At 43.9% G+C, this 15,713-nt stretch overlaps 1 protein-coding gene and 1 pseudogene across 12 annotated transcripts in view; one reads left to right on the forward strand and one right to left on the reverse strand.

The window, feature by feature from the left end:
• The window catches only part of DUS2 (dihydrouridine synthase 2), a 42,867-nt gene that overhangs the window by 10,369 nt on the left and 16,785 nt on the right, over positions 1-15,713 (forward strand). For 9 of the 12 annotated variants that reach the window (XM_066243045.1, XM_066243039.1, XM_066243047.1 and 6 more), the window contains 5 exons: positions 207-349; positions 6,285-6,330; positions 10,367-10,458; positions 11,248-11,291; positions 12,419-12,479. In XM_066243045.1, coding sequence (XP_066099142.1) covers positions 224-349; positions 6,285-6,330; positions 10,367-10,458; positions 11,248-11,291; positions 12,419-12,479 — 369 coding nt within the window. In that variant the 5' untranslated portion in view covers positions 207-223. Of the gene's footprint in view, positions 1-206; positions 350-6,284; positions 6,331-10,366; positions 10,459-11,247; positions 11,292-12,418; positions 12,480-15,713 lie in introns of those variants that run through there. The other 3 variants (XM_066243051.1, XM_066243050.1, XM_066243048.1) reach the window with 2 other exon arrangements.
• LOC136313710 (U2 spliceosomal RNA) lies at positions 2,105-2,262 on the reverse strand (annotated as a pseudogene).

A 15,713-nucleotide genomic window follows, 5' to 3' on the forward strand; every position in this document is an offset into this window, starting at 1 on the left:
CTTAATGTATCCCCAAAGATTAGAGTCGTAACTGGCACAGACTAGACACTTAAATATTTATTGGGTGAATGAATGAGCATATATTATTCTTATGGTCAGAAGAAGATACAAAGTACTATGTGTTGGAAGGAAGAAGGAAGGCCTGCTCTGGATACTATGAGATTTTCTCTATTTGAATTTCTAACTCTTGTTTTCCCTTTTTTCAGGCTAGAGCAGAGAAGGAATGATTGTGAACAGCCTCCCATTGTGCTACCACAATAAACTCATCTTAGCACCTATGGTTCGGGTAGGGACTCTCCCAATGCGGCTGCTGGCCCTGGACTATGGGGCGGACATTGTGTACTGTGAGGTAAGGGGCTGCTGATTTTCCCAGAGAGCTTTTCTGCAAGCACTGGGTGGAAGTGGTCAGAACGGAGTGGGGGGAGGTGTGGCAGAAAGGGCACTGACTTCCCAGGTGCTCACTGTAGGCAGCAGGAGACAAAGACATGACATGTATGAGTTCTGTGAGCTTGCTGAGGGCCAGCAGCCTGGGCAGCATGGTGGCATTGGGGGATACCTGAGCCAGGTGGATGGATGAGTACCATGTCAAGGCACTACTCTCCTGGCTCCTATGGACTTTCATACATGTTCAGTACATGAATAAATGAACTTAAGGATAACAATAGAGACGGACATGCTAGGTCTTCATCCACTTAGCCCATATTGACCAACATGGCCTTGGAGGATGGCTCAGACACAGATGAAGCCTCCTGCTTCTTCTGTGTTGCCCCAGCTCCATCTCTGTCCAGCTGTCCCCTCCTCATGATCACTTCAAGACACAGGGTATATGGTGTCCCTCTCTGTCCTTGCTTTGCATGCTGTCTTGATCGAATTTTGCTTCCTCTGATGGTTCTCCATGTCCTTTTTTCCCAAATCTTGTACACTCAGTAAAAGTAAGAATTGGTCCTTGAGTTTTAGCCTTTTATTTTTAAATTCAATTATGCCCCCACCATTCTGCTGGTTTATTCTGTTGGACCAAGTGGTAGGAAGGGTTCAGGCCTTCAGAACCACCAGCTCACCTGGGCTTAAACCTATTACAGGGAAAGATTCTGGGGTTGTTTAAGTTGAGGAAAAGGCTTTGGTGCCGCATTAACATGTCCAGTCCCTCTGGCTTTCACTTTTCCTGTGCAGGCAGCAATTTCCTGGGACTCTAGAAAATGGGGTTATCTTCACTTGGAAATGTGTGGAATGAAACACCAGGGCGGAAGTCAGTGATTGCACTGTAGCACAGGGCCTGTTCTAAACAGTCGCTGTGTGTTTTTGGTCCTGGGGAAACTGGTGTGATGGGGGTCATAGAAGCTGGGCAGTGGGAGGGTGATGCCACAGGAAACAGGTGACCTGCCAGGTTCCAGAACCTTCATCAGCTACTTCTTTGGAATTTCTTAAGAGTTGTTTTCAAGCACTTTGGAAGTCATGGGCACAGGATTTATGTGATGGCTTCCGAGTGTGGCCTTCCTTTCCTCCAGGGTCCTTCTAATTGGTCAAATCTAATGAATGTGACCAATCCTTTTCTCCAGGGCTCTGCTTTAGTTAGGAGAAGAGGAAATACTGATTAAAACTCTTTGGCATGTTTGATGTGCTCATACTTTGGAAGAATCGGTATGGCTTCTGAACAAAGGGGCTTCTTCTGCTGGAGGAGACAGAGGCCCTCCACCCAGACCTAGCTAGCCCCTGCGCAGAGCAGAAGTTGAACACAGGCAGACAGGCTGGATCCTGTTGGTGGGTGGTTGGCTGGGCCCTAAGTGGTGAACATGACATAGTGTGGTGACTGGTGCCCCCTGGTGGATTCAGAGATGCACTGCAGGCCTGCATTATATGAGCTGCCTGGATGATCTTAACTGGCTTCACATGAGATGGCCCATATGTGAGATTAGGTAGTCAAACCACCCCACCCAACTCACAGGACTGGGTATATGATCTATACAAGGCGTGCAGGCACCTCCTTAAAAGCCCTGTAAAGCCGTAAGCAGCTGGAGGTGAAGAAAGGATGAACCACCTCAGCAAAAGTCAAGGAAGCAGTAGTCTGATTCCCCAGCAAAGTCTGCCCTATTGACGGGAGTTTTCCAGGAGTTCCTCAGATGTCGTGTTTCTATTCCTTTTTATAAGAACAATGGGACTTCATGGGCCCAGACTGTGAGGGACACTTATCTGTTGTACTTGTACCTTTTAAACTGATAAGAACAGATACTACACTTGATCTTAGCCAAAAGGCCGAGAAGCAATGTACTTGTACCTTTTTTTTTTTTGATTTTTTTTATTTATTCATTTTAGACAGGAGAGAGAGAGGGAGAGAGAGAGAGGAAGAGAGAGAGAGAGAAGGGGGGAGGAGCTGGAAGCATCAACTCCCATATGTGCCTTGACCAGGCAAGCCCAGGGTTTTGAACCGGCGACCTCAGCATTCCAGGTCGAGGCTTTATCCACTGCGCCACCACAGGTCAGGCTGTACTTGTACCTTTTAATAAGCAAGATCAAGGGAGAAGGCAATGTTCTTTTTTTTTTTTTGTATTTTTTGTATTTTTCTGAAGTGAGAAGCAGGGAGGCAGAGAGACAGACTCCCACATGCTGCTGGCTGGGATCTACCTGGCAAGCCTGCTAGGGGGCGATGCTCTGCCCATCTGGGGCATTGCTCTGTTGCAACCTTAGCCATTCTAGCATCTGAGGCAGGGCCATGGAGTCATCCTCAGCACCCGGGCCAACTTTGCTCCAATAGAGCCTTGGCTGCGGGAGGGGAAGGGAGAGACAGACAGAAAGGAGAGGGGGGCCTGACCAGGTGGTGGCACAGTGGATGGAGCGTCGAACTGGGATGCGGAAGGACCCAGGTTCGAGACCTCGAGGTCGCCAGCTTGAGCGTGGGCTCATCTGGCTTGAGCAAAGAGCTCACCAGCTTGGACCCAAGGTCGCTGGCTCCAGCAGGGGGTTACTCGGTCTGCTGAAGGCCCACGGTCAAGGCACATGTGAGAAAGCAATCAATGAACAACTAGTCGCAACGCGCAACGAGAAACTGTTGATTGATGCTTCTCATCTCTCTTCGTTTCTGTCTGTCTGTCCCTGTCTATCTCTGCCTCTGTAAAAAAAAAAAAAAAAAAAAAAAAGAAAGGAGAGGGGGAAGGGTAGAGAAGCAGATGGGTGCTTCTCTTGTGTGCCCTTGTTGGAAATCGAACCCGAGACTTCCACACGCTGGGCCAACACTCTACCACTGAGTCAACTGACCAGGGCCAGAGAAGGCAATGTTCTCAAGAGGCCCAGATTACTAGAATGAGTACTTAAAATTTTTTTGTTTTATTGTGGTAAAAAACACATTACATAAAATTTATCATGTTAACTGGTTTTTTTGTGTGTGACAGAATCAGAGAGAGGGACAGATAGGGATAGACAGACCGGAAGGGAGAGAGATGAGAAGCATCAATTCTTCGTTGCGGCACCTTAGTTGTTCATTGATTGCTTTCTCATATGTGCCTTGACGGGGGCGGGGGTCTACAGCAGACTGAGTGACCCTTTGCTCGAGCCAGCGACCTTGGGTCCAAGCTGGTGAGCCTTGCTCAAATCAGATGAGCCCATGCTCAAGCTGGTGACCTTGGGGTTTCGAACCTGGGTCCTCTGCATCCCAGTCTGACACTCTATCCACTGCACCACCACTTGGTCAGGCATGTTAACTGTTTTTAAGTGTGCAGTTTAGTAGTGTTAAGTACATTCACATTATTGTAAAACAGATCTCCAAAAACTCTCCCGTCCTGGGAGCTAACCAGGCCTGACTCTGCTTAGCTTCTGAGATCAGACGAGTTTGGTAGTGTTCAGGGTGGTATGGCCTAGCCCTAGACTCTCCAGAAACTCTATGCCCGTTAACTCCCCATTACCACCTCCCCCCAAGCCCTGATAACCACAGTTCTACTTCCTATCTCTATGGATTTGACTACTCTAGATACCTCATATATATGGAAAATGCAATATTTGTCTTTTTGTGATGGGCTAGTTCACTTAGCATAATGTCCTCAACATTCATCCATGTTGTTGAATGTGACAGGATTTCGTCCATTTTAGGCTGAATAATATTCTATTGTATATTGTATGTATTTACATACTGCATTTTGTTTAGTCATCTGTTGATGGACATTTGGGTTTCTTCCATCTCTTAGCTATTGTGAATAGTGCTCCTGTGAACATTGGTATGCAAATATCACTTCGAGACCCCATTTTCAATTCTTTTGGGTCTGTCTATAACCAGAAGTGGGATTGTTAGATCATATAGTAATTTTATGTATGATAAAAATTGAGGAAGTGATATTGATATAGGAAAAATATTTGTGATAATTAAGACAGAAAAACCTAATACTTAATTTGGCAAAGAATAGGTTTTTTCTTTTTTTCTGCACTTCTATAGATGTAAAAGGCAGTTCGCTATGTAGATGCATGGATGATAAACTCTACTACATAGGAAAAAGAAGTTTATTTTCACTAATCAAGGAAATACAGTTAAAAATAAAACTGAGGTTTCATTCTGTATCCATAGAACAAATTATAATAAATAAAATTGATAAACAATAGTGTGTAGGTGAGCAGGCACACTTGTGGTTTTATTGGTGACAATTTAAATGAATTTTCCCATTTAACAAACAGTTGAACATCTGTGGATAACGTATCGAAGCAGCTTCATCAGATGTTTAGTGAGCACTTGCAATGTGATAGATGCTAGTGATTCAAGGATCAATCAGACAGTGTCTGGGCCCCAGAGGCTCTTTTGGCTTAGCGGAGAGTCAGATAATATCATAAATCAGAAATATCAGAAATATCATAAGATATTTCAAGGGCCATTTTACCTCAGCTCCTCCTCTTGGAGCTCAGGCTACCTGGCTAAAGTCCTCAAAGCCCATCTTTGTGTGCACAAAGGACATCCCTCGGGTTCATAGTCTAATGTAACGGTATGACAGGTACATCTGCAACTAGCATACAAAGAAGAAATGCCTAAGGGTTATAAAGGTGAACTTGACCAGGAGTTTTGGGAATCCCAAGATGGACAGGTTACTGCTGCCAGGGCTGGGCCTCCAGCACCAGTAGGGGCTTTCATTGCTTTATACTGCTCATTCCTGGTCAAAGCTCAGCCTGGCAGAAGAGCTGCTATTCATAAGTATAGGACACTCAATGCTGCCCACTTGTACACTTGCCTGCTTCTGCAGCTAGGATCACCAGCTACAGGGGCTCTGTATCAGGCTTTGTCTATCCCTTAGAACACCACACTGATTCTTGGTGCTTGGATGCCAACCATGTATCCATACTGCTTGGTGGTGGTGATTTGTTTGGTTGGGCCTGGTGGTACTTGATGATCTGAATGCAACATACAGAGAATAGCCACAGAAATGCCTAGAACGTGTGGTAACCTGGAACATGGCTATGCTGGGAGGGGACCCATGGATGCCATAGGGACCCTTTGACCACTTGAGCCCTACATACGCCTATGAAGGAGCAAAGGCCCAACTGGCTGGGGTTGTGACTTGCTGAGGCTCATAAGGAGTCAGTATGAGGATGAGTACCAGGGGTAAGGGTTTTCTTTCTGTCTTCTTCTGGGTCCCCAGAACTCCTAGGCATGAGCTTCTGGTTTGTCTTCTGCATCTATTGAAATGATCACTGAACAAAGCAGATCAGTGCTGTCTCCCACTAAGAGATAGAGGATCTCAATCCTTCTGGAGACATGGACTCTCACTTCTTTTTTATTTCTTTCATGAGTTCGAACATCTCCAGAACTGAGGATCTCACCTCTTTTGTTTCCACACAGTGTGACCCATGTTGAATAGATGTTTTAGAATTTCCTTTATTGTGTTGATTTTAAATCTTCCTCCCTGTGTTTCTGTCCACTGGTTCCACTTTTGTCTTTGAACATTTCCTGGAATTAGGCGGGTGGTTCTTTGAGAGGATGGACTGGAGCTGAGACTAGTAAGTGAGGAAAGTATGCAGGTGTCCACGTCCTGGGCTGTTGTCTTCTCTTTGGCTCCCTGGGCTGCTCACCCTTTGAAGGCTCCAAATATCTCCAGGGTCCTTGGGAAGAGCAGTTGACTGAGAGAAGCTCATTCAGGCCTCTGCTTGTCATGCTTGGGCAAGGAGAATAGCCCTATGTGTCTCAAAAGCCATGGTTTGTTGTTGGTAGTAGGGTGACAGGTTAGGTAGCCCATATCAGGTAAAGGGGCTGTGAAAGTCCCCCAGTGCCCAGGGCCTACATGCCCTGGACTGACATGTGCCCTCTGATTCCTCTGTAGGAGCTGATCGACCTCAAGATGCTTCAGTGCAAGAGAGTTGTCAATGGTGAGTGCAGCTCTGGTCCCAGGATTGTGTGTGTGCCCAGTCAGGCCCAGGCTGCACTGTCACTGCCCTCGCCTGTGGTGACAGGGTCCTACCAGGGTTCTCCTTGCCTGGCTGTGTAATATTGTGGATCGCATGTTCCATTGAGAACAGTCACTGGTCTCCAAAGACCCTGACAGGTGTCAGGTATGAAATAGGTTAAGAATGCCTTCCACCCACAGGCTTGCTGGCATAGAAATTGCCAGGTTTCATATATAGGAAGGACCCTAGAAGCCTTGGGGTTGGGATGGCTTTGGTGCTGGTCATGGCTGTGCCACTTGCTGTGTGACCTTGGGCAAGTCACATGACCCCTCTGCTTCAGTTTCTTTAGCTATAAAATGAAAATCATAATTCCTGCCTTACCTAAATCATAGATTGGAGGGAGGATCAAATAATATAAGGTACATGTAAGTACTTTGCAAATGTAAGTGGTTGTACTGAATTGTGGTTTTGCTTATATTTTATTGATGAGGCTGATTCTGCTTTGATTAGAGTTGTGGTATTGTTTGAGGTTTTAGAAATGGATACACATTTGTCAGATCTTCATGTGAGTTCAAGAGAAGTTGTGACTCAGTTTTGTCTTTAATTGTTTTAAATTTATATATTTTTTGTGTTACAAAATATTCAATGTTACAGACCTATATAACATAGAAAATGAAAATCCCCATAATCTTATATTTGCAGAGGTGATTGCAAAAAAGGAATAATGTATTTTTTTTATACATTTAGTAAAGCATCTATATAAAAATATAACACATTTGTATGTCTCTCTTCCCACCCCCTTGGTGTCACGCTACACGTGTTTTGCCATTTTGCCACTTACTTTTCTACTAGGACATTTTTCCATGTCAGTACTTACAGGTGACTATGTCAGAATTGGTTTCAACAGTGCTTGACCAGGGATGTCCGTTTTTTATTTTATTTTATTTTATTTTTTTATTTATTCATTATAGAGAGGGGAGAGAGAGAGAGAGAGAGAGAAGGGGGAGGAGCAGGAAGCATCAACTCCCATATGTGCCTTGACCAGGCAAGCCCAGGGTTTTGAACCGGCAACCTCAGCGTTTCCAGGTTGACGCTTTATCCACTGCGCCACCACAGGTCAGGCGGATGTCCGTTTTTTGCTGTTATAATAAACAGAACTCTAGTATAAACCATTATGTTTCTATGATTCTCCTCTCAGCCTTCTTACTGCCAGGCATGAGCTGTGTCTGCTGTTGGAGATTGCTTTGATTACCTCTGCCAAGGTGTCATTGCCTTGACCCCACCTTTTTAATCTTCTAATCTGTTCAGTGCTAGGATGATAATAATAGCTTCTATTTATGGAAGTGCTTTACTTGCATTAAAGATCTCATTTATTTATCAAAATAAATGCATGAGGTAGGCATATTCTCCCATCTGCCACTTTGGATCTCTTTCATGGTTGCTAGTCATCTTTGAAAGCTAATTGTGGTAGTACCTGCTATAGAGCTTTGATATGAAGATCTTATGAGAGTCTTATTCTTTGCAGTTGTTATGTTCTATAAAGTTGCTGCAAACATTAAATTAGTGAATACTGTACCATTGCTCCTAGGGAAATATAGGCATACCTCATTTTATTGCACTTTGCAGATTTTTTTTTGTTTCCCAGTTTAAGGTTTGTGGCAACCCTGTGTCAAGCAAGTCTGTTGGCGCTGTTTTTCCAACAGGCTTAGATGATGGTTAGCCTTTTTTTTTTTTTTTGATGGTGATTAACATTTTTTAGCAACAAAATATTTTTTAATTAAGGTATATACATTTTTTTTAGACATAGCGCTATTGCATACTTAATAGACTATAGTGTAAATATAGCTTTCTTATGTCCTGGGAAACCAAAACATTTGTGTCACTTTCCTTATTGTGATATTTACTTTTTTTTGTGGTGACCTGGAACTGAACTTGCAATAACTCCAAGGTAGCCTGTACAGGGTTAGGTTTCTGCCATCCTCTGGTCACCCATTTTCATGAACAGATCAATATATATAATCTTGTTTTGTGTGTGCCGCTGTGTAAAGGCACGTAATTTAAACTGGAAAGGGGAGTGAAATAATGAAATGATGTGTTCAATATAAAAAAAATAAAGGTACATAATTTAATATATTCTGTTGATTCATTAACATTGAACTCATAGCCAACAGCACTATAATTTCATGTCTGAACAAAGATTGACATATATATTTTCTCCGTAAGGCACATTACAACCTTCTATGTGGAGGAACACTGCATAGCACTTCTCTATGCTTGGGGCCATGTAAACAATGAGATTACCAACAAAAATGCAAAAATGTGACATTAAGTATTACACCATAAAGACACTTGTTTACAGAATGAGAGCTGAACCAAAAAGGCAGAGTGTTGCTTTGTTTGACCTCAGCTGGGAACGTGTACAATGGGTAACTAAAATTTTCTGTAGTTCTATGTGTGTCCGAAAATGATGACAAAAACGCCATGACTTTTGATTTTGGAGTTACAAATAAATTTTAGCGAGCAGGCAAATTGGTAAATACATAACTGCTGATAATAGGGAGTGGCTGTGCCTGACTAGGAGGTGCTCAGTGGATAGAGCGTCAGACTGAGATGTGGAGGACCTAGGTTTGAAACCTGAGGTCGCCAGCTTGAGCATGGGCTCACTAGCTTGAGTGTGTGGTCACTGGCTTGAGAGTGGGATCAAAGACATGACCCCATGGTTGCTGGCTTGAGCAGAGGGGTCACTTGCTCTGCTGTAGCCTGCCGGTCAAGGCGCACATATGAGAAAGCAATCAATGAACAATCAACCAGCAAACAACTAAGATGCTGCAACGAGGAATTGATACTTCTCATCTCTCTGCCTTCCTGTCTGTCCCTGTCTCTGACTCTCTCTGTCTCTTTAAAAAAAAAAAATAGGGAGTGGCTATAATACAGTAAATCTCTGCTGACGACATTTGGCAGCTGGTATGTCATTAAGAAACAGCAGTTTTGCTAAATTTCAGAGTGACATCTTCTGAGAGAATTGGATCAAAATCTGTAGCCCAAAGTGCTCTATATGCACATTTTTTTTTCTTAGTTTTTTAAAATTGCAAAATGTAACAACCATACAGAGAAAGTGCATCAACACAAGCATGCAGTTTAATAAATAACTAAACAGCCTGACCTGTGGTGGCGCAGTGGATAAAGCGTCGACCTGGAAATGCTGAGGTTGTTGGTTCAAAACCCTGGGCTTGCCTGGTCAAGGCACATATGGGAGTTGATGCTTCCAGCTCCTCCCCCCTTTTCTCTGTCTCTCTCTCCTCTCTCTCCCTCTCTGTCTGTTTCTCTCCCTCTCTCTCTCCTCTCTAAAAATGAATAAATAAAAAAAATTAAAAAAATAAATAAATAACTAAACAACCAACCATGTAAGTGACTATTACCCAGGTCAGGAAATAGAACATCATTAGCCTCTCAGAAGTCTCCCATGTACTCACAGATTTCTCTCTTTTTTTTTTTTTTTAGCAAGAAAGAAAGACAGAGAGACGGACAGACAGACAGGAAGGGAGAGAGATGAGAAGCATCAATTCTTTGTGTGGCTTCTTAGTAGTTCATTGATTGCTTTCTCATGTGCCTTAACCTGGAGGTTTCAGCTGAGCCAGTGACCCCTTGCTCAAGCTGGCAATCTTGGGCTTCAAGCCAGCGACCTTGGACTCAAGTCAGCAACCATGGGGTCATATATATGATCCCACGCTTAAGACGGTAACCCCATGCTCAAGTAGGTGAGCCCATACTCAAGCTGGATGAACCTGTGCTCAAACTGGCAACCTTGGGGTTTCGAACCTGGGTTCGCTGCATCCCAGGCTGACACTATCCACTGTGCCACTGCCTAGTTAGGCTGCTCACTGATTTCTTTTTAAGAATTGTGTACTTCTTGTGTCCCCTTTAAGCTGAAACTTTTGCTGTGTTTTCTTGCAGGAAGTAGGCTAGGTTGAACTTGCTTCATGAGTGGGTGGGCCTGTGTGTTTGTGTTTTCTTGCAGAAGTGCTCAGCACAGTGGACTTTGTCGCCCCCGATGACCGAGTAGTCTTCCGCACCTGCAAAAGAGAACAGAGCAGGGTCGTCTTCCAGATGGTACGAGATCCCAGACCTCACCTGTTGCCAGGATTTGCCATCTCTTGCCCTGCACTGGACCAGTGTTAAATGCCTGGGCTTTAAAGCACAGTGGTGGCTTCCCGAAGATCCCTCTTAAACATTTTTCAAAGTTCTGCTTGTGAATGATTACGTTGTTGGAGATAGTTTATGGAAATCAAGCTATCACAGTCTGTTATGTGTCTCCAGTCTCAAATTTAATTTCCTTAATTATAGAAGTTACCCATTTGGCATGATTTATATATTTTTAATTTCTAATATTAGTTATTCAGATCATGGTCTTTGTTTTTGTGTAGTCTGTATTCTCAAAGAAAGAAATGAGGTTTGCTCAAGAATAGTTAGTATTTATGTTAGAGTTGTAATGACTATGTAGCTTTCTTCTCTCTCTTTGGGAATTTCTTGGTATTTTTTTCAGAATAGCTCCCAAATTAGATTTTTTAAAAATTGACAACAATGGGTAGGCTTATGATAAAGCAAATATAGCAAAATGTTAATTATAGACTCTAAGTGGTGGATATGTGATTGTTCACTATAAAATTTTTTTAGTTTCTTTGTATGTTTGAAGGTAATCATGGCATTGATGACATTTTCTAGGCCCTCTAGATGCACTTTTGGCCTTTGACAGTGAACTAGTCTAGTGGACTGGTTGTTTAAGGGACACCTGCTGGACTCCATTTGCTGACGTGTATGTGCATGGCATCATGGGTGTGTTTGCAAGTGTGTGTGTACCTATGTCAGGGCGGTGATTGATGCAGCCTTTTGTGTTCCCAGGGGACTTCAGATGCAGAGCGAGCCCTTGCTGTGGCCAGACTTGTGTAAGTTCTTTCCTCTTGGAACTATCTTTGCCTCTCTTGTGGGCTTTGAGGCCTCACTGTTCCTGGTGACTTTGGAGGTGACTACCCTTCTGCCTTCTAGTACATTATATTCTGTTCCCTGTCTGGTTTCCATCTCTGTTTGTAGAGTCCGAGGGCTTCCCTGGGACTCATATGTACCCACTGTGCCTAGATCCCAGATAACCTCTGTATTGGTGCCTGTTTTTTAGCGTTTATTCATGAGGTTCCCTTGTCAAGGATTCTTATGACTATGAGCCCTGAAGTTTTAATCTCATGAAGTGTAGGTTAGACTTATTGCTTCCTAAATTAAAGAAGGCAGGAGAGTGTTGTGGTTAAGTAGTTCAATGGACCTGGTTTGGAATTCTGGCTTTGCTACTTGCTGTGTGACCTTAGGTACCCTTGCTGAGAACTTAGTTTTCTCATCTACAAAGTGAGACCAGTATATTACCTGCCCCTGAAATTACAGGAAGAGGTAAAAGAAATAATGCACATAAATGTCTTTGCAGTGTGTGGTACATAGTGAGTGCTTAGTAAGTATTGGCTATTGTTATTAATTACAGTAAGGATGAGGAGGAACTCACACAATACTTGCTGCTGAATCACAGCCTGTTAACTATGTACATAGTGGAAGAGGAGGTAAGGGTCCTTTCTACATCTGAGAACTGTTTGGAGTAAGCCACTGCATGGTGCAGCCAGCAAAGGCAGTCTTGAAGCTTCCACCAGAATTAGTGCCTGGGCAAGAGCTCTTATGCTCATGTCACTATTGTGCATGGACAAGTGGCTTTCACTACCATAATCAGAACTGGAACTCTGGGATCTAGTTCAGTGTGACTGTCACTCAGTATTTGAGTTATCTGATATAACTCCGAAGTAGCAAAGTCCTCTACAACTAACTCTTTGTAAATGTCTGAGCACATATGCCATGCCTCTTGAGCTGTGCTTGGGGGAGTCGGTTGCACTATTTGGAGACAGATTTTTTGATACTGAGGCTTGGTGTGTTTTAGGCCTGGGACATGGTAAGGGATTCATGAGCACAGACCCATGCCTTTGACTCTGCCTTCTTTCCTCAAGTTGTATATTTACTACTTTTCTACTTCATGTTTTTCCAGAGAAAATGATGTGGCTGGTATTGACGTCAACATGGGCTGTCCAAAAGAGTATTCCACCAAGGTAAACTGAGTTCTTCATACTGTTTACAAGTATAGGGTGCAGATTAAAGGAGGACTAATGGGACATGGCAACTACTTATATATCTGCTTCTGAACTAGATCCTATACTAGGTGGGGAAAACCCAGACGGTCTGTGGACAGCTGCTTCAAGGAATTATGGAGATTTGAAATTGTCTTTGGGGAATTGAAAACTTTGGATTCTGTTGTGTTATCTTCAGATTACTTCATTGTGTTCGTGAGTTAAGTAAAGAGCAGAGTTGAAATTACTGGAGTAATCTCCCTGAGTTCATGGAATGAAAAACAACAAGGGTTGGAATTGTTTATGGTGTACCACCATTTCTGTTTGGGGGATGGGGAATGGATATTTATATGTACTGTATTTAGTTTTCTCTTCATAGGATATATTTGAAAAGACAGACAAGGAACTAGTAACACTGGTTTCATCTAGAGAAGGAAATTAAGTTTTATTTGGTTTTGCACAGGGATTAAATTTCCTTTGCAGGGGTGCTGCTCACAGTAATGAACAACTAGTACAGCACTGGCACCGACCGGTCTGAACAGATACTTAGCAGTATGCCATACCAGTGCATGCCACTTGAGCATTTGCTCACTTCTGATGGTTCAAAAATTGAAGCCATATTGCCCTGGCCAGATAGCTCCATGGTTAGAGCATCATCCTGACACACAAAAGTGGTAGGTTCAATCCCCAGTCAGAGCACATACAGGAACAGATTGATGTTTCTGTTTCTGTATCTGTTCCTCTCTCCCTTCCTCTCTAAAGTAAATAAGTAAGTTTTTTTCCCTTTATTTTTCCAAGTGAGAGGAGGGGAGATACAGAGATAGACTCCTTCATGCACCCCAACTGGGATCCACCGGAGACCCCCATCTAGGGCCGATACTCTGTTCATCTGGGACCATGCTCACAACCAAGCTATTTTAACATTTGAGGAAGAGGCTCCACAGAACCGTCCTCAGCGCCCGGGGCTGATCTGCTTGAACCAGTCGAGCCATGGCTGCAGGAGGGGAGAGTGCAGAAGCAGATAGTCGCTTCTCCTTTGTTCCCTGATCAGGAATTGAACCCGGGACATCCACAAGCCAGGCTAACATTCTGCCACTGAACCAATTGGCCAGGGCAATAAATAAGTTTTAAAATAAAATTGAAGCCATATTGAAAGTATACATTGAAACGTTTTCCATTCCTTAGGGAGAGAGGGTTCTTACTTTTTACCCTTTTGAGTCTTTAAAAATTTAAATATGTTACCTATTCAAAAAAGTAAATAAATAAGTTAAATAGAAAGGAAGGAAGGAAGGAAATACCAATCAAGAAAGCCATTGTTGTGGAAAGGGCGGTGAGACTGCATTTTAGAGCCTGTGATTCCACAAGGAAGGGCTGAATTGTGGGTGAGCCGAAGGATAGATGGAGTCCAGGTGCCCAGGGCTTTCTCATAGCCTCCAAGGTTTGTATCTGTGGCCAAGGTTGGCCAGGGCCAGTCTTTTTCTGCCCTTCCCATTTTCCTCTGATAGGCAGCTCTGGCTGGCTGAGTCTGTGGTGGATCAGTGTTCTCTCTGATTCTAATCTGTCATTCTTTAAAACATGTAATCACTGAACTTAAACCTTTTGAGCACAGACTGTGAGCATTCATTAGTATGCAATCTGTATATTGACAGCATGTATTTATTGGATTTGTTTTTCTTTTTTTCTTTTTTGTTTATTTGGATTTGTTTTTCTTACCTTTACCTTACTCTTAATGGGTTCAGATTTTTAATATTCCCTTACCCCCATTATATTAAAGTAGGTCATGCTATTGTAAATTTGGATAATAGAAAAGTACAAAAAAAAAAAGAACAGGAAAATCACCCTTTCTGTTGTAAAAATGCCATCCCCTTTCTGTAGCAAAAACATAGTGGTCATGCCTGACCTGTGGTGGCTCAGTGGATAAAGCGTTAACCTGGAATGCTGAGATAACCGGTTCAAAACCCCAGTAGTCTCACCATCAAGAGACACCTGCTATTGTTAATGTCAAGAATCACATGGCGCCTGACCAGGTGGTGGCGCAGTGGATAGAGCGTCGGACTGGGATGCGGAAGGACCCAGGTTCGAGACCCCGAGGTTGCCAGCTTGAGCGCGGGCTCATCTGGCTTGAGCAAAGAGCTCACCAGCTTGGACCCAAGGCCCCTGGCTCCAGCAGGGGGTTACTCGGTCTGCTGAAGGCCCACGGTCAAGGCACATGTGAGAAAGCAATCAATGAACAACTAAGAAGTCGCAGCGCGCAACGAGAAACTGATGATTGATGCTTCTCATCTCTCTCCGTTCCTGTCTGTCTGTCCCTGTCTATCTCTGTCTCTGTAAAAAAAAAAAAAAAAAAAAAGAATCACATGGCACCCTGGGTAACTAAGTTGGTCCGAGCATTGTCCCAGTAGACCAAGGTTGCAGGTTTGACCCCTTGTCAGAGCACATACGAGAATCAACCAATGAATGCATAAATAAGTGGAACAGCAAATTGTTGTTTCTCTCTCTCTCTCTTTCTCTCTTAAATCAAAAATTTAAAGGATTCACGTGGCTCCATGGATTGTTGGTGTCCATTAGTTGGGACTTTGTTTATTGGTCTAGGTGCTCAGGATTGGGCCATTGTTGCTGGAAGGGGAGAGGCCTGGGCAAAGTCTGCAGGTTGCATGCCTCTGAGTGGCTTTGCTGGTGGTGGTGGCACCAAAGCAAGTGATGGTAGGATAGAAGGAAGGTGCATGCTTTTGTTTCAAAGAAAGAATGATTCTTTTTTTTTTTTTTCCCCAAAGTTAGAAGCGGTGCCCTGGCTGGTTGGCTCAGTGGTAGAGCGTCGGCCTGGCGCGCGGGGGACCCGGGTTCAATTCCCGGCCAGGGCACATAGGAGAAGCACCCATTTGCTTCTCCACCCCCCCTCCTTCCTCTCTGTCTCTCACTTCCCCTCCTGAAGCCAAGGCTCCATTGGAGTAAAGATGGCCTGGGTTCTGGGGATGGCTTCTTGGCCTCTGCCCCAGGCGCTAAAGTGGCTCTGGTCACGGCAGAGCGACGCCCCGGAGGGGCAGAGCATCGCCCCCTGGTGGGCAGACCATCGCCCCTGGTGGGTGTGCCTGGTGGATCCCGGTCGGGCGCATGCGGGAGTCTGTCTGACTGTCTCTCCCCGTTTCCAGTTTCAGAAAAATACAAAAATAAAAAATAAAAAAATAAATAAAACAAAGTTAGAAGCGGGGAGGCAGT

Source organism: Saccopteryx bilineata, chromosome 9, assembly GCF_036850765.1.
Source record: "Saccopteryx bilineata isolate mSacBil1 chromosome 9, mSacBil1_pri_phased_curated, whole genome shotgun sequence".
Classification (NCBI taxonomy): Eukaryota; Metazoa; Chordata; class Mammalia; order Chiroptera; family Emballonuridae; genus Saccopteryx; species Saccopteryx bilineata.